The sequence below is a fragment of the Chionomys nivalis genome, chromosome 4 (assembly GCF_950005125.1).
Source record: "Chionomys nivalis chromosome 4, mChiNiv1.1, whole genome shotgun sequence".
Taxonomy (NCBI): Eukaryota; Metazoa; Chordata; class Mammalia; order Rodentia; family Cricetidae; genus Chionomys; species Chionomys nivalis.
The window spans coordinates 66168599-66194508 of NC_080089.1; the positions used below are offsets into that span (position 1 = coordinate 66168599).

Consider the following 25910-nt stretch of genomic DNA (forward strand, 5'->3'; position numbering starts at 1 on the left):
AGCTACAAAGAAACCCTGTCTCAAAAAAAACCACAAAAGAGAAAGAGAGAGAGAGAGAGAGAGAGAGAGAGAGAGAGAGAGAGAGAGAGAGAGGGAGAGAGAGAGGGAGAGAGAGAGAGAGAGGGAGGGAGGGAGGGAGGGAGGGAGAGAGAGAGAGAGAGAGAGAGAGAGAGAGAGAGAGAGAGAGAGAGTCATATCAGGAGTCTACTACAAGGGAGTCTAGTACAAGGGAGAATTCACTATGTTAGACCCCTGAGGACACATAATCAGGAGTACCTGTTTCCTATACGCCCATCAGAACGGGTGACTGATAGTTGAGACACCTGTACAGCTATGCTCTCCATGCTGAGTCTCGGAATGAGATGCTCATGTCACTTAGTCTAAACGTTTCTTTCATGACTGGCTGGTTCCATAAGCTATGAATTTTAGACATCCAATAAAGCCTGATTTTCTGTCAGGTCATGAGGGAGTAAGATTTCAACCCTGGAGTAAAGCTCCTTAGGGTCAACTGGAACTGACTCTGGGATTGAGCTCTTCAGCCCAGGCTTCAGTGTGCTGACTTCTATATGAGGATCCTATGGTTTCCTCCACCAATCCCTCCCCGATTCCCACAGGGTCTTTCTGTTCGTGGTGAGAGTCACAAGAGTCTGGCTTAGTCTGATATTCTCAGTTCCATTATCCCAGCACTCAGCCTCCTCTCTGCCGGATGGAGTCAGATGAAGGATCTTCATTTAGGGCAGTGTCTGCACTGTGTGTGTCCTGCACTGAACTGCCGAGTCCCAATGTGGAGACACAAAGTAGAATAGGCAGATACAGCACAGGCCTCACAGTCCAATGTGTATCAAATAGAATTCACAGAACCCAGTGCCCAGAAGTCACAAGGAATCACTTACTGTATACAGGGAGATAGGCATTTGTTTGCTCACTTTGCTTATATGTATCAGGGGTTTTTATGCTGTAGCATTCTGTATTCTTCTGGGTGACATTAAAAAGCACCCGGGATCCATCAGTATAAATTGTCTTCCTACCATTGGATTGGTACCCCCATTTACATGAGTCAATAGCTATTTTATATTGTACAATTTTATCATCTGCTTTGCAATCAAATCCTTTGCAGAAAGAAAAGGCTTGACAATTCTGTGATTTAGTGTGAATATGTAGAAGAATGCTGCCCCCTTCAACAATACTGTCTGGCACTTCAGTAGTTAGCTTGGCCATGACTGGAGTGTTCCAGAAGGTTAAAGGTCAGACTAGAAGCAGAGAGAAAAAATAATCCATCGATATTGGAGACATTTATCCCGAGTAGGTGTGCTCATCACTCAGCCTAGGTGTGTGGGTGTGCCTGCCGACCTGTTGGAGAGAAGAAACAAGACCTCCCCTCCCTCAGCGTCACAGAGTTGTTTCATCTCTGTTACTGTTTGATTTTATTATTTATTGTTTATTTTATTGCTGTTTTGTCTGTGTATCACGTGCACACCTGGTGCCTGGGGTAGCCAGAATAGGTCAGCAGAACTTTGGAACTGGAGTTATTGACAGTTATAAGTCTTCATAGGGGTGCTAGGAAACCAACCTGGGTCATCTGGAAGAACAGCCAGTATTCTTAACCATGGAGCCATCTCTTCAGCCTCATGTTGTTTCCTCTTAATGGTACTCTCTCCTCAGGTGTCCACACCTCTCCCCTTCTCCGTTCAGACTCACACCGTTCTGGGGTTGGGTGATGCCTCCCCTGACTTCTTTTTCTATAGACCCTGGTTTTCACTTTCTGGTCGTTGTGCTGTCGTTGTTTCTTCTGTTCATGCTTGCTGTCCACTAGAACTAGGGATTGTGATGTCAGAGATACTCTGGGAAAGGCTCAGATCCCTTTGGTGAATGAGTATCCAGGGCCCTGTAGTGTCCATGGAGTTTACTTACAAAACTCACTTTTGGAGCTAGTAACAATGTTTGCTTTTATTTAGTTTTCTTATATTTGTTTTTTAAGTGTGTGCCACAAAAGTCTAATTAATGTCTAACTGAAATTTACATGAACACTTACTTAAAGTCAATTTGATACCAAAAAATATAAAAACATAAGCACATATAGACATAGTATACATACATGATCAGACTTAAAATAGACTTTTTAAGCAAAGATCTTGAATGTTATTGTTTGTTGGGATTGTCTCTCCTGTAATCTTCAATGTGAACAGAAAATTTACAAGAAAGATCTTTAGCAAAGATATAAAACCTTACATTTAGCAGTTTCATCGTGAGTAGGACTAACTTCCTAAATGCTCCACGTTCACTCAAAGCAAACTGAAGGGCTGCTGAGTGGCGCAGGACCTTGAGATGCTCCTGCTCGGTCAGAGAGAGGGGCAGGGCAAGACCACCGGTAGGACTGAGCCTGGAGGTTGCTCAGTGCTTAAAGGGATAGGAATGGCGTGGAGAGGGAGGGCGTGGCTACCGCGTGGATCAGAAGGTACTGCTGCTGTGGCCCCAAGATGGAACCAATCAGTGCGACCGTGCTTGTGTGCTTGCAGGCCCGGCAAAGCAGTCTGTCTGTCTATCCTTCCCTGGTGAGCTGCATCTGGCCAATCAGGCACACCTGCGCTCTACAAAGCTCTTCCCGCGGACTTCAGAGACACACTTGCCTTTTCCTCCTCCCAAGCTGCCTGCAGTCCGCACCTTGCCTTTCTCCTGTGGCTGCGAACTACAGGTCTCCAGGTCTTGGCAGCATCCTTATTAACTTTGTGCCCCAGGTCTCTTTGGTGTTCGCATATGGATTTTTCAAGACAGGGTTTCTCCGTAGCTTTTGGTTCTTGTCCTGGAACTAGCTCTTGTAGACCAGGCTGGCCTCGAACTCCCAGAGATCCGCCTGCCTCTGCCTCCCGAGTGCTGGGATTAAAGGCATGCGCCACCACCACCCGGCTTAAAGTATGGTTTTAATAGAAACGTAACTAAATAAGAAACCAGCAACACAGCTCCTTCAGAAATATGGGGGGGGGGAAGTATGTGGAAAATCAGCATCATATTTCTTAATAATTCCTGGGATATACTAGAAATTTTAAGGAAAGAATTGTTGATACATTTTGAGATGAATTAAAAAGGAAACATTGGATATCAAAGTGCACACTATTGACCGGAAAATGTATTACTTTAAACACATGCCATTTTCCCCCAGACACAGCGTCTCAGTGTACTTCTTCACCAGCTAGTCGGGGACCTGCTGTGTTCTAGAATGAGGTTTACCATGCAGAGTCAACATAGATTTTTTTTTTCCCTAGAGCTCATTGAAATCAGAGAAGCTGGACCGTAATTAATAACTTGCTTATGATTATGTCATACGATTTTTTGAAGAATTTGGTGAAAATATAACATGTTAACATAAATAAAAGTATTCCAAAACTATTTCAAATTATAGACATAAATCTTCATGTGTTAATATTTAAGATATTAACAACCTATATTTTAAAATTAGTAATGCACAAACCAAGCAATCTGGTTAGGCTTAGTCCCCTGAACTCATTTATGTCCAGTGCAATCCAGCAGCAGAATGGCCCTAATGTCAGACTGTACAGCACTGTTCTTTTTTCCCTCTGCTTTGGCAAAGACTTCACATAGTCACCTCTACAGTTGCAGAGTTTTTGTTTTAATTTTTATTGTATATATTCATTGTACAGGTTTTAGGTTGTATAAGACATTTTCACATGAGTATATATTGTACAGTGAGGAAATTTTCCCATAACACCTTACCCTCTTTCCCCAGTTCCAATTCGTGCTAGTCTTACATGTTCCTCTATGTAGTTTCTTTCATGCAATATATACATACATGTTTTTCTATCTAGATAAAGCATGTGAGTCACAGATGGGAGAAATGTATGATGCTTTTGCATTTGAACTTTCTGAGACTGCTCCGTTTCATTTAATAGTATTATTTCCATTTGCATCTATTTTCCTGCAAAGGTCATAACTTCATTCTTTACGACTGAAAAATCCCATTGTGTACACACACTACATTTTCTTTATCCATTCCTTTGTAGATGGACCTGGACTGGTGCCGTAGCTCCGACATTATGAATGTGCTGCCATAGGCACTGTGTCACTGGGATGTGCCATGACTAGCAGACAAGTCACATGCTACGTCTATTTGTATTACTTTGAAGTGGTTGGAATACTTTATATCCCACCAAAGTTTTTTTTCTATATCCTCAACAGAACTGTTGTTGGAATTTTTTTCATAAACTTCTAGCTTAGTTAGTTACACTTAAGAAATGTAGTTAGCCCATGAAAACATCTTCTTAAAATTTTGTAGTGATTTAAAGTCCCATTCTTAATTTAATCCTCCTGGCATTTCCAGGGGAGCTTCACAGCCACGCCCCCCACTCTGAGAGGCCTCCTTTACCTACTTTTGTGATTTTGTGAAATGCATGCTTGCTACTATTCTTACTGCCTATGGAATTGCTAATGTGTATAAAAACTGAAAACCTTGTGGGGAAGAACCTTTTTCTTCCTTGCCCAAGGAATAAAAAAATAAGCAGAGGAAACATGTTCAAGTCAATTTGTTCTGCCCCTCATATCCCCCTTCTCAGCCAGTTTTTGCTTGCTGTAGATGTCCTGTTCTGAACCCTAAGACTGAGACTGAGTACCAGTTACTGAGACTGGTACTCAGTAACTCCTGTTACTGCTCAAATTTGCTTAGTCTAAGCAAGGGGAAATGCAGGCAATTATGCTTTCATGGTCATATTTCTGATACTGGAGTGGCTTATGATGTTAGACCCTAAGCTAACCTGTAAGTCCCACCTGCCCAAGGACCAGGTAACTTCCTGGAATTCTGGGAGTTGTAGCTCTTGGAAAATAACAACAACCCTCATGGGAAAGTATGGTGGCCTATGGGTTTTATTCTTATAAGCCAGACAACACATGCCTTGGGGCCACTTATCTGGAAAGTTTCTGACCAAATTCCCTCTTGGTTGGCATATGGTCAAAACAACACCCCTATATCCAAAGAGTCTGGGATGATTGGAACCGTCACCCCAGTCCCTGGCATTCATTCTGGGATGTTTGGTCATAAATATCACCTCAGTTCATTGTCACACCCCTATATCCAAAGAGTCTGGAATGTAATATTAAGCTAGGGGCATCACTCCAGCCCTCTAACACCCCTATATCCAAGAAGTCTGGGATGATTAGAAGCCCCTGGCCTGGCAGTCGCCCTGGCTTGGACTCCAACTCCCAGCCTGCCAAGCGCTGACTCCTCCCCAGGGAGAGTCAGGACCACTCCCCGAGGCTATTTAGGCTTGTGATGGAAAGAACAACACGTGGTTTGGGTTTGAGTGTGTGCTCTCTCTGTCTTTCCCCTGCCATGCCCCCCCCCCCCCCCCCCCCCCCCCCCCCGGCCACCAGGGACAGCTGTCTGTTAAACACGGGCATTTGAGGTGTTTTAATCTGGTCTGATTGGATTTCTTTGTGCTGGCGTAGCAGCTCATCTTAAGATTTTTTCCTAACAGTTGGTATTTAATATTTTAATAAAAACTTGCTTTAATTTGGCCAAAATGGTGGAACTGGTTTTTCTCTGGTGAATTTCAGGATTAACATATGGAGGCCCCAGCGAGATAATTACACCCCAAACTCTGAGGTGGGTTTTACACTCCAGCTCCGGGACCCTCCGCAGTGAACTTGAAAAACGAAGTAGCAAGCATTTTTAGGGAGGCCTCCCTTTTCTTGGTAAGCCACAGAAACTCTATAACACTTTTCTGTTTGGTTTCTGGATTCTGGTTTTGGCGTACCCTACTGAAAGCAAAGGAGGTCTGACTAGACTACAAAATCTTTCACCAGGGCACAGGGAGATGTCCTATGACTCTGATTATTTCTGATTTTCTTTCTGGTTAATTGGGAGTTCAACCAGAGCCACTGGTTGTTTTCTGACTTGCTTTGAATCTCTGATTTCACGCCATGGTAACATGGGGGACTGAGTCAAACTCAGAGTGGACCAGTACCTTGGCTCTATCAGCAGGGTTTCAATGTCTAGGCTTCAAAAGGAAGCAAGGATACTCTAGAACATTTGGGGATCTTCACTCTAAGAATAAAAATGGTACTTTATTTTGATATTACTAGAACACGTGTTTTAAGAGACTTTAAATGTCTTGAAAAAGAAATTTTAGAGTTTTACAGAAAATTTTAAAGCTGGATTTTTATATTATATTATTATTGTTATTATTTTGGTTTTTCAAGACAGGGTTTCTCTGTAGCTCTGCAGCTTTGGAGCCTGTCCTGGAACTAGCTCTTGTAGAATAGGCTGGTCTCAAACTCACAGAGATCTGCCTGCCTCTGCCTCACGGGTGCTGGAATTAAAGGCATGCGCCACCACTATCTAGAAAAACTGAATATTTTTAAGGAACAGCTTTTTAAAATGTTTAAGTTTATTAATCTATGGTGCATTTTAAACTTATAAAATATTTTATTACAATGTCTTTTTTAAAATATGGTCTTGATAAATGGATAAATAAAAGGTTAAACATTAGTGCCATAGCTAAACACCAGGGATAGAGGTATTATCTTATGCTGCAATAAAATGGTGACCTAAGCAGTTTGACAAAAGAACTTGGAACCACTGGCTTAGAGAATATCTTTCCTTACGTATTTTAAGGGGCTGGAGAGATGGTCCAGTGGTAAGGAATACTTGCTTGCTCTTACAGAGGAGCCAGTTTCAATTCAGAGGATTCAGCACCCCCATGGTGGCTCACAATGCTCTGTATCTCTAGTTTCAGGGGATCCAAAGCCTACTTCTGGTCTCCTCAGGTATGCACATGGTACACATACATGCAGACAAAAACACATTAATGTTTGCTCTTGCTCTATCAATAAGCAATCAGCAACAAATGTAGATACACAATAATCCTTTCACTTGATCAAAAACTACTATCTTTTATCAGGCAAGGGGCTCACTATGTTCATAGCCCAAACTGGCCTTAAATTTAAGATATCGTTGCCTCAGCTCAATCCAGGGTTACAAAAGTGTACCATCACACTTGATCACACTATTTCCTTATTGCCATATAATTTCAGTTTTCTACCATAGAATTTACTTCCACTCAGCATAAAAAGACATAATTATCTATGAAATACAAATATCAGTAGAAGGAGAAAACCAACTTCTGCAAGATGTCCTCTGACCTCCAGACACATATAAATGTCAATTTTTTAATTAAAAATATGTGGCCAGGCAATGGTGACACACGTCTTTAAACCCAGCACTTGGGAGTCAGAGGCAGGCAGATCTCTTTGAGTTAAAGGCCAGCCAAAGTGAGTTCCAAGACAGCTAGAGCTACACAGAGAAACCTTATCTCAAAAACAAACAAACAAACAAAAGATTTTGGCCAGTAGCACACATTTAAAGGTGGCTTATATGTGTTGGATACAACACAGAAAGTTTATAAGGTAACTCACAATCACTTTATTAAGTATATAATAAATTCACACTTTATACACATGAACACTGAGCTCAGAAAGGCTCATTGGAGTGTTCTAAACTTATCCATATGTGTTGTGCTTTGACCAGTAGAGGGACAATACTATAGAAATAATTAGCATGGCTTGAGGTTAGGCCATTCCAGGACATAATCCTCTTGTCCTACAGGCAACCACAAAAACTACCAGCTGAGGCCACAGCAATGGTTAGAGAGGGTTATTTTTTTTTTTTTAAGATCTGTGTTCATTTTCTATTTTTGTGTGATGTCGTTGGGTCTTTGTCTGGTTTTGGTATTGGGGTAATAGTGGCTTTGAAAAAAACAATTTGGAAATGTTTCTTCAGTTTCTATTTTGCAGATTTATTTGAAGAGCATTAGCATCAATTCTTCTTTGAAGGTCTGGTTGAATTTTATGTTGAATCCATTTAGTCCAGGGTTTTTGGATTGGGAGATTTTTAATTACTGCTTTTATTTCACTAGGGAATATAGATCTGTTTAAATTGTTTATCTGATCTTGATTTAAACTTTGGGAGATTGTATGTATCAAGAAATTCATCCATTTCTTAAAGCTTTTTCAATTTAGTGGAATACAGATTTATTAATTATATGCTTATTATTTCTCTGAATTTCCTCTGTGCCTGTTGTAATCTCCCACTTTGGGTCTTCTCTCAGTCATTTATTTAATTTGATAAAGGATTTGTTGTTGACTTTCTCAAAGAAACAGAATCAACTCCTCATTGATTTTTTTTGAGGGGGTTGTTGTTTTTGTTTGCTTCTATTTCATTAATTTCAGTCCTGAATTTATTTCTTGGCTTTTACTCTTTTGGAGTATTATTATTTCTGTTTGTTCTAGAGCTTTCAGGCATATCACTAAGTTATAATATGGTGTAGGCACTTAGTGTTATGAACTTGACTCTTAGAACTACTTTATTGTATCTCATAGCTTTGGGCATGCTGTATTTTCATTTTTATTCAATTCTAAAAGGCTGTTAATTTCCTTCTTGATTTGACTCCTAACTCACTTTTCCCTTGGTAGTGAGTTATTCATTTTCCACACATCTGTGTAATTCTTTCTGCTGTTTTTGTTGTTGTGGATATTCAGCTTTAATCCATGATGTTCAGAAAGGATGCAAAGCATTATTTTGATTTTCATTTATCTGTTGAGACTTGCATTGTGTCCCAGTATGTGGTCAGTTTTGAAGGAAGTTCCATGAGCTGCTGAGAAGTATGTTCTTTAGCATTTGAGTGGAATGTTCTGTAGACATCTGTGAGATCCTTCTGATTTATGGTATTATTTAGCTCCAGCATTTCTATTTAGTTTTTGTCTGGATGACCTGTCTAGTGGTGGGGGTGGTACTGAAGTCACCTACTATCACTTGTGAGAGTCAACATGTGATTTTAGCTGTAATAATGTTTTTTTCATGAACTTGGGTCTCCTTGTGTTTCACACATAAATGTTTAGAATTGCAATATCCTCCTGTTGGATTCTTCTTTGATGATTATGTAGTATCCTTCCCCATCTCTTCTGATTAGTTTTGGTTTGGTCTATTTTGTCAGATATTAAAATGGTTACACCGACTTGCTTTTTTTGGGTTCATTTGCTTGGAATACCTTTTCCATCCTTTTACTCTAAGGTAATGTCTATCATTGATAGTGAGATGTGTTTCTTGGATACAACAGAAGAATGGATTCTGTTTTCTAATGCAATCTCTTAGTCTTTGTCTCTATATCGGGGAATTGAGATAATTAATATAGTTATTCATGAGTAGTGTTTATTGACTCCTATTATTTTTTGTTATAGTGTGCCTTGTCCCCATTTTTTACTTACTGTTTGGGGATTATTTATTACTTTTGTCTTCTTGGTGTATGTAGTTAACCTCTTCAGACTGAAGTTTTTCTCCTAGTGCCTTCTGTAGAGCTGGATTGGTAAATTATTTAAATTTGGTTTTCTCTTGGGGTGTTTTCTATCTTCATTTTTTGTAATTGATAGGTTTCTTTGGGGGGGTATAATACTCTGGGCTGGTATCCATGATATCTCAGAGTTTGCAGAACATACGTTCAAGTCTTTCTAGCTTTCAGAGTCTCCATCGAAAAGTCAGCTGTTATTCTAATGGTCCTGTCTTTATATGTTACTTGGAGATTTTCTTCTACAGCTTTTAATACCCTTTCTTTCTTGTGTAAATTTAGTTTGTTGATTATTATGTGTTGTGGGTAATTTATTTTCTGGTCCTGTTTATTTGGTGTTTTGTATTCTTCTTGTACCTTGATCAGCACCTCCTTCATTAGACTGGAAAATTTTTCTTCCATATTTTGTTGCAAATATTTTCTATGCCTTTGACCTAGGTTTCTTCTCCTTCCTCTAAACCTATTATTCATAGACTTTGTCTTTTCAAAGAGTCCCAGAATTTCTGGATATTTTGTGCCTGGGTTTTAGGCCACATTTTCTTTGACTGAGCTATTTATTTATTCTACCTTGTTTGCAAGACCTGAAATTCTCTCTTCCACATCTTTTAATCTATTGGTGAGATTTACCTCTGACATTTTTGTTTGACATCCAGGACTTTTCATTTTCAGTTTTATTTCAAATTGCATTTTCTTTAATGATTCTATTTCTATTTTCATGTCTTTTTTTGTTGTTGTTTTTGTTTTTGTTCTTGTTTTTCGAGACAGGGTTTCTTCGTAGCTTTGGTGCCTGTCCTGGAACTAGCTCTTGTAGATCAGGCTGGCCTTGAACTCCCAGAGATCCGCCTGCCTCTGCCTCCTGAGTGCTGGGATTAAAGGCGTGTGCCACCACTGCCAGGCTATTTTCATGTCTTAAAAGTGTTTTATCATTTCACTCAACTGTTCACTTCTGCCTTCATGGTCTTCATTACGGCATCATTCATATCCCCTTTAAGGTCCTTGAATATATTCATAATTGCTATTTTGAAGTCATTGTCAGATGATTCAACTAAATAGTATTTCTCAGGACCTATTACAATACGGCTACTGACTTCTGGTGGAGGAATATTGTCTTGACTATTCCTATTTAGGTTTTTGTGCTATAATCTAGTATCTGGAGTTATGTTTGTCTTTTCTAATCCATGGAAAGCCTTATATGAAGCTGCAAACCCACCAGCTCCAGCAGAAGCCCTGGTGTGACAGTGCTGGAGTGACCTTTAAGGGGATAACCACAGAGGTTCCTCAGTGATCTGTAGTCTTCCTAGGAGCTTTACTGCTCTCGCATCTCTGCACTGAGACACTCACATGTTTAACCAATTAAGGTTTAGTTCAGGGGTAAAAACCACACAGGTTCTTGGTGCCAGCACAGTGCTGTCAGGCTCATCTTCCATGTCACTGCCAAGCCCTCTCACTGCTGCTCCTGTTTCTTTCAGGAGATGCACGGGTGAGCTGGGTTCATCACTTTCAGGAAGACATAGTTTCTAAGTCCCAAAAAAACTTGGATTGGGAACAATTTCCAGTTAGTACACTCACAATTCAGTAGCATTTCATTGTAAGAAGAAAGTGAGCTGACTTATTTAGAAGACCAACAAAGCCCCTGGGTATTCTTAGAAAGGGAACTGTTTCACTGTAACCAAAACTGAGACAAACCTGCTGGAGAGTAAAAGTCACATGCCAGCTTGAAATCTGGCAGCTCAATTTCTCCCTGTCGCATTTGGGTGATGGTGCTGTTTAGTGTCACCGGAGCAAATGAAAGGTGTCAACGTCACACTACTTTGTGCTTTTAGCTGCTCTCACAAGGTCCAGCGACATTCTGCCAATGATACATCATTTATCTCTCTGTCTGGCTTCTCGGAGATAACAACAGTGAGCTTTACCTTGACCAGCCCAGCTCCAGACAGCACACGCAGCAGCTTTTAGCTGAGAAGGCTCACTGACTTGGAACAATTTTAAACTCCCCCAAGGAAGCCAGCATGTCGTCACTCTTAAGGAGCCTGGATTTATACTAAAAAGAATAATTTTATCCTACAAGAAGAAAAATGTAAAATGAAAAAAAACTTTAATACTTAATATATAGACTTTGCCTTGGCTAAGTAATAGTGTCAGTGTAGGTTACTGCATTTAAGGGCACAGGCTACGGTTCTAGTGAAGGACATGAAAGCCGTGCACAGAGAGAACAGCCCTTCAGCCTTGTGTGACGCCAGTACATAAAACACAGGGCTACCCAGGTTACCACACTGAGAAATTTACTTGCTCAGCAGAAGTTAGCATAGGAGACAGTTAAGTACCAAACCTCAATCTCTTTGGGGATTCTCAGAACTTCCATTGGATCTGTGATTCTCACTGCGCTGCACACTCAGGACAATCAAATCTGGAGGGGAAGTCCAGAAGCATCAGTCTTTGTTTTCAGGATGCCTCAAATGTGCAGCAGGCTGCAGGCCACACAGCAGCTCTTCCAGAGGCTGCTGCATGAAAGCACACAGGCAGTTCTGCTGCTTCCAAGTGCCAGGAGCAAAGGGTCTTTTTAGAAAAGGACACAGTTGTGCTTCCTCTAAAGACACAGGCTGCTGTTTGGCGTGCCGGCTGCCAGAGGTTATCTGGAGCGCTGGCTGTAAAGAAGAAAGTCTTTGTCTTGGCAGAGCAGGCAGAGTCTCAGGCTTCGGCAGCTACCCCCAGCAACAAAAAATGCCCAGATGCCCATGAGCACCATGATTATGTATGCTGATACCAGATTTACTCCATAATGAGGACTGAGGAAGGTCTGCAAAGGAAAAATAAGTCAGCCTGGGTAAAAACACAAGCCTTTAAAACCTGTGGAATAAACAGATACTGGAAAACACAGAACCTTTCAAAAGCTGGACAGCATCTCATAAATATGGGCTGACTGTCACGTGTTAAAGCCTCAGGAAGGCACAGCAGATACTGGTCTGTGACTTGCACTTTGCTTGACTAAAATGATAACCAGCTGACTGGAATTGGTTATACAGAAGTGAGAAGACACATAGGAAAAAAAGAGCAAGGTTTGACATTTCCTTTTGATTTCAGGACCAGTGAAGAGACATGTCTCTTCCTGGGTCTATTGCCAAAAAGCAATGTCAAGTGGTTTGCTTCTTGGCTTCTCTTATCTAGGGTTTTTTGTTGTTGGTGGTGGTGGTGTTGGTGTTTTTTGTTTGTTTGTTTGTTTGTTTTTGGTGGGTGGAGGGGTGAAAGTGAAAACCTGCTAGCTCAGAGAGGTTGAGTAACAACTAGTTGACTTTCTCTCTTTGCAGATGTCTCTGAAAGAGTTCATCTGCTACAACAAAATAAAAAGCCCACGCCACACAAAGTCCCTCCGTACTCCTTCCTGTGCATCTCTCTTACAGAAAAATGTTTAGGAGGGGGGAAAGTTGTATCAGCAAGTTTTGTGTAAGATGTGTCTCAGTGTACAAAAAGGAACAGACTGGTCCTAGACAATGGTGGCACAACTAAAAGTGGGAAGTACTAGGGGTAGGATAGATTAGGGTCACAGCCTAAACAGAGTGGCCTTAACCTGGGAGCCAGATTTTGTCACTGTTGGGCCAGAGCTAAATTTAGAGCCTAAGTTCCCACCTAGCCCCAGCTTTATCTTAACAAAGGAGAAGATTTGACTGTGGCAATTATTTACCAGATGATTTTAAAATACGTGTTCTGGGATTCACTAAGTAACCCCTCTTGTCTCCATGCAACCTGTACATGCTAAGGCACTGAACTTGACCTATCAACCCTGGGCAGGGAAGTGGGATCATTTTGCAGACAGCACCTCATACAGGAAGAATGCTGCATTCTAGAGGCATCTGTAGGCATGGCAGGTGTTGAGAAGTTTATGAATTCTTTTCTCAAATAATTCTAAGGTCAATCCCATAAAATTTTCATTTATATTTCAGAACCATCGATAAAGTCTTTTGCATTTTCTTTAGTTTATTTCCTTTAGAACAAGTTTCTCTTTTAAGCTATCACAAAAAATTTTATAACTTTATTATAAAATACATGTAAAAGTTACATAAAATCTTACAATGCTATAACTTCATATAAAATTATATATAATTTATAGAAATTTATTATAGAAAATGAGAACATACAAATGAGAAAACTAATTTTTAAGACTTAAAGCTTAGATTATTTAGTCATCAGAACATGAGAAATAATAAACCCCAATTAATTAGGTAATATAAAATGGGAAATTGGGACTGGGGATGTAACTCATGGGAGACTTGCCTATGTGCATGTGGGAGCCCCAGAAGTATAAACAAATCACCTCCAAAGCTGGATGTGGCAGCTGAGACAGGAGGATTGCCATAAATGAGGCTGGTGAGAGCTCCAGAGTGAGCTAATTTGGACTATAGAATGAGACTGTCTAAAGAACAAAACAAATAAATATGCTGTAGAAGCTATTTGTAATACATACACCCAACTAAAGCTTCTTTTATAAAAAAAAATAAAATAAAAAGAATTTCTAAAAATTTAAAGACAGTTGGGGGGTAGGTAAAATATTTGAACAAAAGCTTCAAAAAGAATTCTCCAACTGACAACAGACATATGAAGATGTGTTTATTACCAAGGTAATAAAAGTTCGAAGTTTTCTGTGTGTCTACTATATTCCTGGAATGATAAGAAAGTTATAACAAGTGTTGGCAAGGACATAGAGGAGTTAAAGCTCATGAATAAATGGTTAGTGTTTAAGTCACCATAACCATGCTGAAAACTGAGTGATACCACCAGCTGACTTGGTGATTCCTCTAGCCCAGCCAGAGTGCTTCTGGGCATGTATCCAAGAGAAATGTGCACACGTCTTTGCTGAAGGACATATGTGCAAACACTTAGAGCCATACTCTTCACAACAGTTAAACACTAGAGCACTAAAGCTATGACTCGGTGGGTGAAGTGCTTTGGGTGCAGCAGATGTGCTGCAAGCCTTTAATCCAGGCACTGGGGAGACAGAAGTACATGGACCTCCGTGAGTTTGAGGCCAGCCAAGGCTACGCAGTGAAAGCATGTCGTTAAAAAAATGACAGGTAGACCCCATGTCTCTCCTCAGTGTGCTTGGCTCCCAGGACACTCAGCTCTCCGGGTGCCCTAATTTCCTACTTTCAGTTACTCTTTGTGCTTCTTTGCTGACTCCTCCTTTTTAGTCTAAGGATGGAGTGTCATGGGCCTCTGTTTACCCACAATTTTTGAGCCATCTTTTCTCAACCAAACTCCTCCCCAAAGCTACCCCTTTCCATCCAACTCTTATCTGACCTCTACCCTGGATGTTTAACAGAGCACCTTCTAAGTAATGGACCCGAATAGAACCACGCCTCTCAAGCCCTCAAAATCACCTAATGGCACTACTATCCTTTCAGTCGTCCAGGCCAAAAACATTAACCAAATCCTCAGCGCATCTTCTTCCTCTCATCTGCCTCATCCACTCTGTGGAAACATTGACGGTTCTACTTCTGATACATATTTCCTTTGTCTGGCTATTTCTAGTTCTTCACTGCTCTTTCTCCAAATCCTCCTTGCCTTTCCCTTAATGAGGTGACCTCTCGTAGCCAGTTTACTCTTAGTGTAGTAGTCAGAGAAATTCTTTCCATATATATGTCAATTATCCTTCATCTTCCCCTCCACTTCGTATTTTAAGACACAATCTCACTCTGTAGTCCAAGCCCAACTAGGTAGACAAATACATGCTTGGCTTTACACAGATGCCATCATGATAAAGGCAACTTTAGCGGCCACAAGTACTGCAAGGTTTAACCATGTAAGTAAGAGGCAAACAGACTGAATGTTAGCCAGATTAGAGGGCAAGAAACCCAGTGGATAAAATATAATAGAAATTCAAAATAGACAGGGAGGAGAGAAACAGGAGTAAGGTTCCATCAGCAGACAATTTTTTCTTTTTAACTTTCTATTTGTTCTTTGTGTGTTTCACATCATGCATCTCCATCCCACTCATTTTCCCATCCTTTCGTATCTGCCCTCTACCCTTGCAAACCATCCCCTGAAAATAGAATACAATTTAAGAGAAAAAAGGAAAAAAGAAAAGTAAAAGTCTCTCCATGGAAGTTGTATTTATTTATTTATTTATTTTGATTTTCGAGACAGGGTTTCTCTGTAGTTTTTGGTGACTGTCCTGGAACTAGCTCTTGTAGACCAGGCTGGCCTCGAACTCACAGAGATCCTCCTACCTCTGCCTCCCGAGTGCTGGGATTAAAGGCGTGTGCCACCATCGCCCGGCTCCACGGAAGTTGTAGTGTGATACAGTGTCTCACGCAGGAAACCTTTTGTCCATATATATTTACTTGCAAGTGTTAATTGCCAAGAGTCATTGGTCTGGTTCCAGGTCTCTGGTTTCTGCTATTCTATCTATGCTGCACCCTCACTGGGACTCCTCTTGGCTATTCTGTTGCTGCCCTCTGTTGTGGAGATCCTACAGCTTTGGGTCTGCAGGATCAACCCCTTCAGGTTCTTCTGAAGATTATGGATGGGGTAGATGTTAGTGTGGTCCAACTCATAACCCTGGTTCTGGGCCTAGGTAGTTATAGGATTGGTTAGTTTGCTAGCCCACAACCCCCATGTCCTCACTATCAGGGTGAGCTCTCTAGTGTGCCCTGACTAGTTCGCCCCTTCCAGCAATGAACAAGGGGCAAGGCCAGTTCTCCTGCTTTCAGATCCTAAGGGTCAGCTCTCCCACACCTGGACCGTTAGGGCCAGATCTACCTTGTTGCCCAGGTGAGGTGCAGGGGTCATTCTCCTGAGTGCTGCAGCTGGTGAGGGGCAGGGACAGCTCTCCCACATGCTGCAGGCATTGAGGGGTTGTGGGGAAAGGGTATCTCTTTCCTGCCCATGCCACCATATGACAGATGAATGTTGGGGCCAAATCTCTCATGCTCAGATTCTCAGGCTGGCTCACGGGTGCCCCCTGAGAATATTGTCAGCTCCACTGTGCTGCCCAGACAAGGTACAGGGCTTGCTTTCCTGAGTGTTGCAGCTGGTAAAGGGGAAGGCCAGTCCTTACCAGCTAGAGGCAGTAGGGAGAAGGAGGCAGGACATCTTTCCCTCATTCCCACCACCATGGAGCAGCAAACAAGAGAGGTGGTACCAGCTATGCCCCTCTCACATGCTCAGGTCTGGCTCACCCACGCCCCTGTCTACAGAATCAACTCAGTAGAGACCTTTTATTAAAAATCATTTATTATCATTTGTGTACGTATGTAACGCACATGCCAAGGTGCAGTTGTAGAGATCAGAGGACAATTTTTGGAAGCTACTTTAGTTCTTCTGTCCTTCTCCAATAGCTCTGTAGCTCAAACTCAGGTCATCAAACTTGTCTAGCTTTACCTGTTATCCATCTCCCTGGCCTAGGAGAAACTTTTTCAGAATTTCAAATAAAATGCACAAAGGGTCTAGACAGGGCCATGGCAGGGTTATTTTGATAATGTCATGTATATAAATGACCAATGACCATGCAGATCCAAGTCTTTACACACTTCTTGCTGTGAAAAGAAATCTGACAACTGTTTTAGGCTTTACTTTGCAGACTGGTGCTGTTATAATGTCAGTAAGGGACTGAAACCAGCACATCTGCTACTGGTCAGAATGTGTGAAGTGTCGTCACCTTACAGAGCCCGTTTTAGCAATTTGTATCAAGGACTCAAAATATTCACACCAATTGACCTCACAGTTCCCTGCCTCAAAATCTAAACACATGGGGAAAGTTTCATGCACATAAATAGCCAAGAAAGCTTCACAACAGCCAAAAAACAACAAATGTGAAATAATGAACCAAAATAATCAAATTAAAATAATTTCCACCTAAAGGTTTAAACGTAAAATGTGTGTCTTAAGGAGTTTATAATGAAGGAAAGTTGCTTCAGATATGCTTCATCACATGAGTGTGATGCAGACTATCTTAGGCTTGGCCATACATCCACTAAAGGACAGACATGAGGAAAATCTCTAGTGAGACAACCCCTCCCTGCCAAAAATTAACAGAGACTGTCATTCTCCTAAAACTCACATGACCCACTGTCTACTTCCAGGGCTGTTCTGACTTGCCCTCATTTTCCCACGAGCGTGTCCTTCATTTGGGTGGAATTCACCACTCAGACCCACTTGAGCTCTGCAAGCACTGAGAACACAGACAACACTCACCTGGGTGGACACCAGCAGGTGAGTCAGGAGAACTGTAAGGAGTATGTACCACTTTTTCTTCTCACAGCCATCAAAAAACACAATGCCCCAGAACACATGCAGCAATATAATAACCAGCGTCATGAAAGCTGAAAAGACAAGTCAGCAATTAGCAGCCAGTCAGGCAGACAACAGACACCAAAGCCGGCTGAACCCCATCACTGTGCACCAGCTCTGAGGGTCCCCTGGCTGCAGTGATGGAGTCTGACCACAAGTGCACAGAACTGGCTTGATAAGAACTCCATGCTAACTCTGGAGAAGTTATATTTTCTCCATATCTTTGTAGAAGTTATTCTTCTGGAATATGAACCTGTTGGACAAAAAGTCAACTTGGGTTTGGCTTTCAAGGAGTTTCCTTGAGGTATGCAATGATATTAGTATGAAATCTATGTAAGTATTTGTTTAAAACATATTTATTTTTATATGTATAGACAATTTGCTTACATATATGTCTTGTGTGACACATGTATGCCTAATGTCCGACATTATAGATAGTTATGACTGCCTGCAGCTGCTGGAAATTGAACCCAGGTCTTCTGGAACAACTGTCAGTGCTTTTAAGCAGAAACACATCTCTAGATCTAACATAGCTCATTTTCAAAAACCCTTCAGCCCTATTTGTAGAGAATTTTCTCAGTTGAACAGAGCTTCTTCTGTCTAAACAAGTCTCTGCACTAAAGGGGACTTTTTCTTTAGGATCTTTTAAAATGGTGTGATGAAAATAAACAAGAATGAAACTAAAAGATCACTGTAATTATCTGAGATTCTTCTTCCACAAGTGGCAGTGATCAGCAACCTCAGGTCTCTAGGGAATACAGCCTACGTAGATGTACTGTGTCCTGGATAACATTTCTTCTTTAAAGCGGACAAGTACCATATATTCTGCATACTTTAACATGAAAAAAGGCATATAGATTTCCCTTTCCTGCCACATAGTAAAGAGACATGAGCTTTAACCCACCAGACAGGAAAACCCCTACACGGCTTAAATTAAAAATAATATGGTATTGCCAAGCAAAAGAGAATAGCTACAACTATTCCAGTCTAGAAAGGCATTTGAGCTACACTATAGACTATAGACTATATACACTATACATTCTATCTGTACTACAAACCAGTTAGGTCTCGAATCAACAGATCACTATCCCAGGGACTTGTTACCAGTGTAAATTACTAGTATCCATCCCACCATGGATCAGAAGCAAAGGGGCAGAAGCCCAGCAAAGCCAGTTTAAATAGCCTTCCTACAGATTCGATGCCTGGTCAAGTTTAAGAATCCTGCCAAGGAGGCTTTCTTATAAATGTGCATAAGGAGACACAAGAATATTTACCCCAGTGCTGCTGTAAAAACAAAGAATGCCCACCCTTGGGTATAATAAGTAAACTACAGTGTACTCACACAGTGAACCCATATGTGACCCACAACACGTATCATCTCGAGAACACAATGCTGAGTGAGAACAAATACACTGTGAAAATGCATATTATTCATGTGAAGTAAGAGATCCACAAAATAATATTAAAAGAATATAACTGGTGTGGCTAGAGGAGAATAAGCTGTCACATCTTGGTGACAGTGTCTTCGTGTCAGGCTCTGAAAGATGACATAAAAGGATTCAATTCAAGTCCAGTCATCATTCTGAAGAGGACAGTTCCTACACAAGATTCTTATCAATGGCGTGACACTTAAGATGCCCAGGGGCTAAGCAAGGGTTTTCAAATTTCTCTGAGTCAAGAAAAGACCAAGGCAAAAACTGACACAGTGACAACTTTTCTCTTAATCATAAAGTGTTCATACTCCAAGGAGGGGTTTTCTAGGACCCAGAGGAGTCCCTATCACAGGCATTTGCCATCTGCTTGGCAGCCTCTGCTTGCCCTTCTCTGTATGCATTGCCATGGGTTCTGAGATAGGTGTGCTCCCAGGGTTGCTCTTACTGATGACATTTTCCAGCTTGTTCTTAACCAGTGTTATTCTACAAGCTTCAGGCAAGTATCCTCTGGACCTTACAGGTCCTGATCGTGCTTCCAGATTCCAGGTCTGAATGTCTTGATCCTTCCAGCTAAGAAGTCTGATGGTAAAATGACATCTCAGACTAGCATTCAAGGTCCTGTACAGTCTAGACCCAAAGGACTTTAACAGCAGATTCTCCATGACCCCTCAACTACTTCCTTGTGTCAGAAACACAGAACTCAAGCCACGCATGGTAGTGCAGTACTTGGGAGGTAGAGACTGTGGCGTGGCAAGTGGCTCAGAAAGTTCAAGGTCATCCTTGATTTGCTTGGAAGACATTAAGTCATAAAAAGTAGAATTTAACTAAGGGAGTGCTGCCTCCATGATACATAATAAAAGGTAAGTAGTTTGCTAACCAAGTCTTTTAATTATAAACTAAATTTAGGATATAAGTAAATATTTGATCATCAAGATTAGGCTCCATTTCCATAACAGAAATCACCCTGACTTAATGTCAACCATTATGCCCTACCCAGTATCAAAGAACATGCCTCTGACAGACAGCTCAAGAGGCAGCATAGGGTCACAACCACGGACAAGTCCTGATGTGCCATAAAGCCCACAGTTCCCTTCTTGAGATAGCATAATTCTGCTAGATGGGCAAAATGATCCCTGATCACAACTATTTGAAACAAACAAACAGACTGGCACACTTAAAATAATTCTGGCAATATCTTTACTGTGTAAATCTCTCATCTGCAAAAATTGCCAGATTTGCATTCTTCTATCTCTGTTTACATTGTGTAGCCTGGGTGTGGGTGGGAAGGGGGCGATTTAAGAATGACAGCATATATAAATGCATAAACCTAAGATGTATATATATAAGTTAGTGGAATCTACTTTTGGAGGCTGGCTCTTTGGGCACTAGCAATAGCTGGAAACACACTATTATTATTATTACTCTCCAAATGTGTAAGTGACTTCTAAATGGGAAGACATAATATTTCTTTAACAGTGGCAGGAAAGAACTGATTCCAAGTTGTCCTCTGAACTCCACACATATGCCATGACACCCAAAATTAAATTCTCAAGTAAATCCGTCCTCTCTGCAACCAGCAAGCTAGTCTTCCCTGTTTGAAAAGAATTTGGTTTTCTGAGCCCTATAGCATACAGTTCAGACCCTTTAACTGTGGCTATGAGTTAAGTGAAAGTGTGTTAATGGGTCATGCTTCTTAATGGTGCCTCCAACATAGCTGTTCAGTTTGTAAATATTGACCATCAATTAGACTCCATTCTCATAAAAAATAAGAAGCTGGGCAGTGGTGGCGCATGCCTTTAATCCCCCCACTCGGGAGGCAGTGGCATGTGGATCTCTGTGAGTTTGAGGCCAGCCTGGTCTACAAAGCATGTTCCAGGATAGGATAGCATTAAGTTCCCTATGTTGTTTTTTTTTTTTTTTTTAATCAGGAAATGCCTAATTCTTCCAGGTGGGCATGGTGTCCCTGGGGAACAATGACTCAAAAAAACAACATTGGTGTACTTAAGAAACAATTGTGGCAATGTCTTTGTTATATACATTTCCCAACTGCCCCAAGTAGACAGACTTGCTGTTTCCTGTCTGTTTAAATTGCTCCAAGTGTAACCTGGGGCTAGGATTCAAAAGAGATTTAAGGTTGACAGTTTATGGGGAATGTATATGCCTAAGGTCTATATAAACTGCTAAAAATTTCTGTTTGAGGCTGGTTCTCTTTCCTTTATTAGTCAGAACAAGTCACACACTATTATTAAGGAGCTTTTCCTTTATTAATCTTTAAGTGTGAAGAGTAATTTCTCACTGGTAATGCATGTAAATTTTATTCCACAACAATAAAAAAATTTACAATGTGAATGCTTCCTCTAGAAATCAGGCCATGAAAGCACACTGATGTGAATACTCTGACTCTCACTATCAGAGAGGTGGGGAGGGAACTGGCACAGTAGAGCCAGGGCTAAACTGGAAAAATGGCTGTGGAACAAGTCAACAAATACCAAGATGCCTAGTCCATATGTCCCACACAGTCAGAGAGCCACGTGGGTTCTAGCTGAGGTAGTTGAGGAAGTCTAGACTAATAAAGCTTAAAAACAGTGTGAAATTTTCCCTTTCAGCTCTTTATAGTACAGGGTTTATTTTCATTTAATACTTAATGACTCTGAGCTGGACATTCTTTCTTCATTTTTTTGTTTTCTTTAGACAGTGTCTTACTATGTCCCTGACTGGCTTTTCTCATGGCAATCCACATGCCACCGCACCCTGAGTGCAGAGATGTATAAGTGTACACCACCATGCCCAGCTTTTGGTCATTGCTTCTGTCCTTTCCAAAAAAACTGGAAATTGAGGTCTGCAGGGAAGAGGTCTCTTCCTTTTAATTGGAACATCCTTCCCTGCAGCCCCTTCCTTGGTTGGTATAAGCATCATTCATCTTTAAGTATAGTTCTATTCAAATGGTACTTCCTCCATAAGCTGTGAAGTAGCATCTAGTAACTCTAGTAACAAAGGGCTCCAAGAGGCGCTGGGGATGGAACTGAATGAGATAGCCATAGCCCTTGCTTATAGTTTAGACACAACTGAAGAGAGAAGCATTAAACAATAGTCACATCAATCATTCACAGCTGGGGCATGAATGGGACAAAGACAAAGAACTTTACTGTCCCCATGTCAGTCAACACATCTCTTCTCTGTACATTTATATTATGCTTTGTGTTTGTTTTAATCCGGAAGGCATGGAGAAATCTTCAATAATTATTTATAGAATTCATAGTTAAATAATCAATTGGACCTTGTATCAAAGTATTAAGTTAGTGAGCTAGGATATGATTTGAACTTGGAATCTCAAGCCCATACTTCTCTACCAAGAATTTCCAAGAGACAGAGATGAGTTTAACTCACTGCTGGCCTGTTCCACAAACACTGAAAAAAACTGTCTTACAAGTGTACTTCATAAACTATGATTGCCTATAACATAAAAATTCATGTACATACAGGTATCGTACAATATGTGTATTATTAACATAACAGACACAGATATAGATGCTAATTAATGGCTTCATATTCCTTTCTTATCCTAATTAACATTTTAGGAACAAATCTACCCTCCCAAGGGACTCATTTTTAAATGGACTTGAAAACAGCCTGCTTTACGGAAGGAAATTAGCACCATCTAGAGGACAAAGGCCAGCAATACATGAGGATGGAAAGAAAAACAGCTTGTCTTTTTATTTTCTACTGGGCTCTGACGTAGCCATTAAAACTACATTTGCTTTTTACAAATCAAGTATTATTATCATTTAAATTTTATGCAGGGGGCTGGAGAAATGGCTCAGTGTGGTTAAGAACACTGGCAGCTCTTCCAGCGGACCCAGGTTCAATTTCCAGTAACCGCATGGGAGCTCACAACCGTCTGTAACTCCAGTTCTGGGGGAATCGACACCCTCACACAGCCATATATGCAGGCAAAGCACCAATGCTCATAAAGTAAAAATAAATAAATCATAAAAAATTTATGCCAGGAATATCAAGTTTGGAAATCTGCTATGTTGGAGGGAACATTAATAAGCACGATCCATTAACACACTTTCCCTTAGCTCGCAGCCAGAGTTAAAGGGTCTGCACTGTATACTGTAGGCTTCAGAGAGTCAAAGGCTTTTCAAACAGGGAAGACTAGCTTGCTGGCTTCACAGAGGATGGATTCACTTGAGAAGCTGATAGCATCAATGTCCACAGGGGAGGCTAAGATTTGAACTAACAAAGAAACTAAAAGTGGTGGAGGATTGTCTCTGGGTTCAGGGATGGACATGATGTCTCTAAACTATGGCAGCTTTTCAAAATTGGTCATTTCTTGTTATAACCCTTTTTTTTTTTTTATTTTCGAGACAGGGTTTCTCTGTAGTTTTTGGTTCCTGTCCTGGAACTAGCTCTTGTAGACCTGGCTGGCCTCGAACTCACAGAGATCCGCCTGCCTCTGCCTCCCGAGTGATGGGATTAAAGGCGTGCCCCACCACCGCCCAGCTTGTTATGACCTTTTTATCCTATTAAAAAAATCTATCGAAACCCTATTTAGTTCTTAATCATATTCCCCTGCAAGATAGTAAGCTCCCTAATGACCTTTAGCTTGACTGTGATCTTTAAATTGAAAGATAAGTTTTAATTGAAAAACTGTGTATGTGAGTTCACTATTTTAATGACATAATTGCTGTTGGTCTAGACAACTACAAAGACAACATATTTTTTCTCTAAAAGAGAAATTTAATAAAATAATATTCTAATTATAAAACAAAGTTGTGATCATTGTGTCGAAACTTGTAGCTGGTAAATAATCAATGTGAAAAGAGTTGGTTCCTTTTTACTGCATCTTTGCATAAAAAGATTAACTCATCTACTATCTTCCCCTCTGAATTTAAAGATCAAATCATCCTGCCTATCTCTAACAGGCACTGAGTTATAGATTAATCAAAAATTAGAATTTAGGACTAGGGGTCTTGTGTTGATACCTAGTGCTAGGCCAGAAAGTAAAGGAGGGGCTTATAGGTTTATATTGAAGACAGATATGAAAGGACAAAACAAAGAGAATATGTCTCACACAGATTAGCTGCTAATGTCTCAGCTGTACTGTGACATTTTAGTATAGCCAAGTGAATATAGAGAAATCTTTGGTTGGTTGGTTTTTGTTGTTGTTTTTTTTTATGTTGTTTTGGTTTAGATTTTTGGTTTTTCAAGATAGGGTTTCTTGGGGGCTGGAGAGATGGCTCAGAGATTAAGAGCATTGCCTCCTCTTCCAAAGGTCCTGAGTTCAATTCCTGGCAACCACATGGTGGCTCACAGCCATCTGTAATGAGGTCTGGTGCCCTCTTCAGGCCTGCAGGCATACACACAGACAGAATATTGTATACACAATAAATATATATATATAAAAGATAGGGTTTCTTCTGTGTAGCTTTGAAGCCTGTCATGGAACTTGCTCTGTAGACCAGGCTGGCCTCGAACTCACAGAGATTCACCTGAGTGCTGAGTGTGTGCCACTATGCCAGAAAAATATATAAATCTTATGCAAGATAAATTCCCATAATATTCTAAAGTACTCCAGTTATACCCCTGAACCCACTTCCAGGACCTTCACTTGTAATGCCTAAAAATATCTTCCTTAAAAAAAAAACAAAAAAACTTCCCTTTAAAAGGCTTTATCATAAATCGCCTTTACTTGAATTATGAAGTCAATGAATTGCAATAAGGATGATCCTTTAGCACAGAACCCTGAACATATACAGCTATGACACATACCTGAATTAAGGAAGAACTGAGGAGAATCACCATGAATGCCCACTGTGCCTGGCCCCAAGGAGTTAGACAGGGTGTTCACAAAGGAAAACACTCCACTCATGATTCCAAAGCCCAAGCCAGAAACTAAAGAGGAAGAAAAACACCGTTAAGCCCTTTTCCTCTTATGCGTTCAGCTCAAATCTAATTTGCAAGGACTGGGGAATACTATTTCACTGCAGGGAACAGGGTGCACCTGCTGCTGCTGAAGCCTCAGAAAGCTGGAAGGCTAAGTGAGAAAGGAGAGGAGGAAAGGAAGCACAGGATGTAACAGTCAATGACCAAAGGAGAGGAAGAAGAGGGTAATGTGCTGAAGGCCCTGGCTTTGGTTTACTGTAGCCAGACTGTGAGGGAGAAACTGTGATTGCAGGGTGGGATCTCTGGGTCAGACTGAGCTAATTCTACATGAAGACCTAGATCCAGAGAGAGAGAGAGAGAGAGAGCGCATGTGCACTTGTGCCTGCATGAGTGTATGTGTGCCACTTCTATTTCTTTTCTTCCCGGCACCACAGGCTCTAACTTACCATAGGCCAGCAGGCGCATTGAAGGTGCTGTCTCCTCCTCAGGGTTTATGCTTTTCAAACCCTCACTGGCTCTTCTAAAGTAAAAACACATTTTTTATTTTTATGTTTAAAAAGAAAGTCATATATCAAGCAGGTCACAGTACCCTTCAAAGTTAGATACTTAGTAAGGCTTCTGATCAGGTTACACTCCAGAATCCATTTATGTGAAACCCAGCACATTTTTGATAACTGAAGTTAAACGAAATTTCTATCAACCTCATCTAGCTGATGTCTCCATAAAAGAAAAATTTAAAATATTAGTAACAAGCCAATAGGGATTAAATTCAATAGGAATAATAGCAATGTTTTAATTTCTGGAATCAATAAGTATTTATCTCATTAGCCAGAGGGATCTACCACTCTGAATTTTCTTTTTCCCAAAGTCTTATGTCTTTATCTCCAATTTACTGACATTCTGTTGTATATTTCATTATGGCTATATTCTCCGAATCTTCATTCTGCTTTCCACTCCA

The 25910-nt window shown here is 40.8% G+C and overlaps 1 protein-coding gene across 1 annotated transcript in view; it reads right to left on the minus strand.

Annotated features, from left to right (window-relative positions):
- Nucleotides 1-5379: 5379 nt before the first annotated feature.
- Aph1b (aph-1 homolog B, gamma-secretase subunit) overlaps nt 5380-25910 on the minus strand; it is a 28383-nt gene continuing 7852 nt past the window's right edge. Inside the window, exons 3-6 of the mRNA XM_057767395.1 lie at nt 25399-25472; nt 24839-24961; nt 17535-17662; nt 5380-12144 (exon numbers count right to left, since the gene is read on the minus strand). Coding sequence (XP_057623378.1) covers nt 11977-12144; nt 17535-17662; nt 24839-24961; nt 25399-25472 — 493 coding nt within the window. The 3' untranslated portion in view covers nt 5380-11976. The remainder of the gene's footprint in view (nt 12145-17534; nt 17663-24838; nt 24962-25398; nt 25473-25910) is intronic.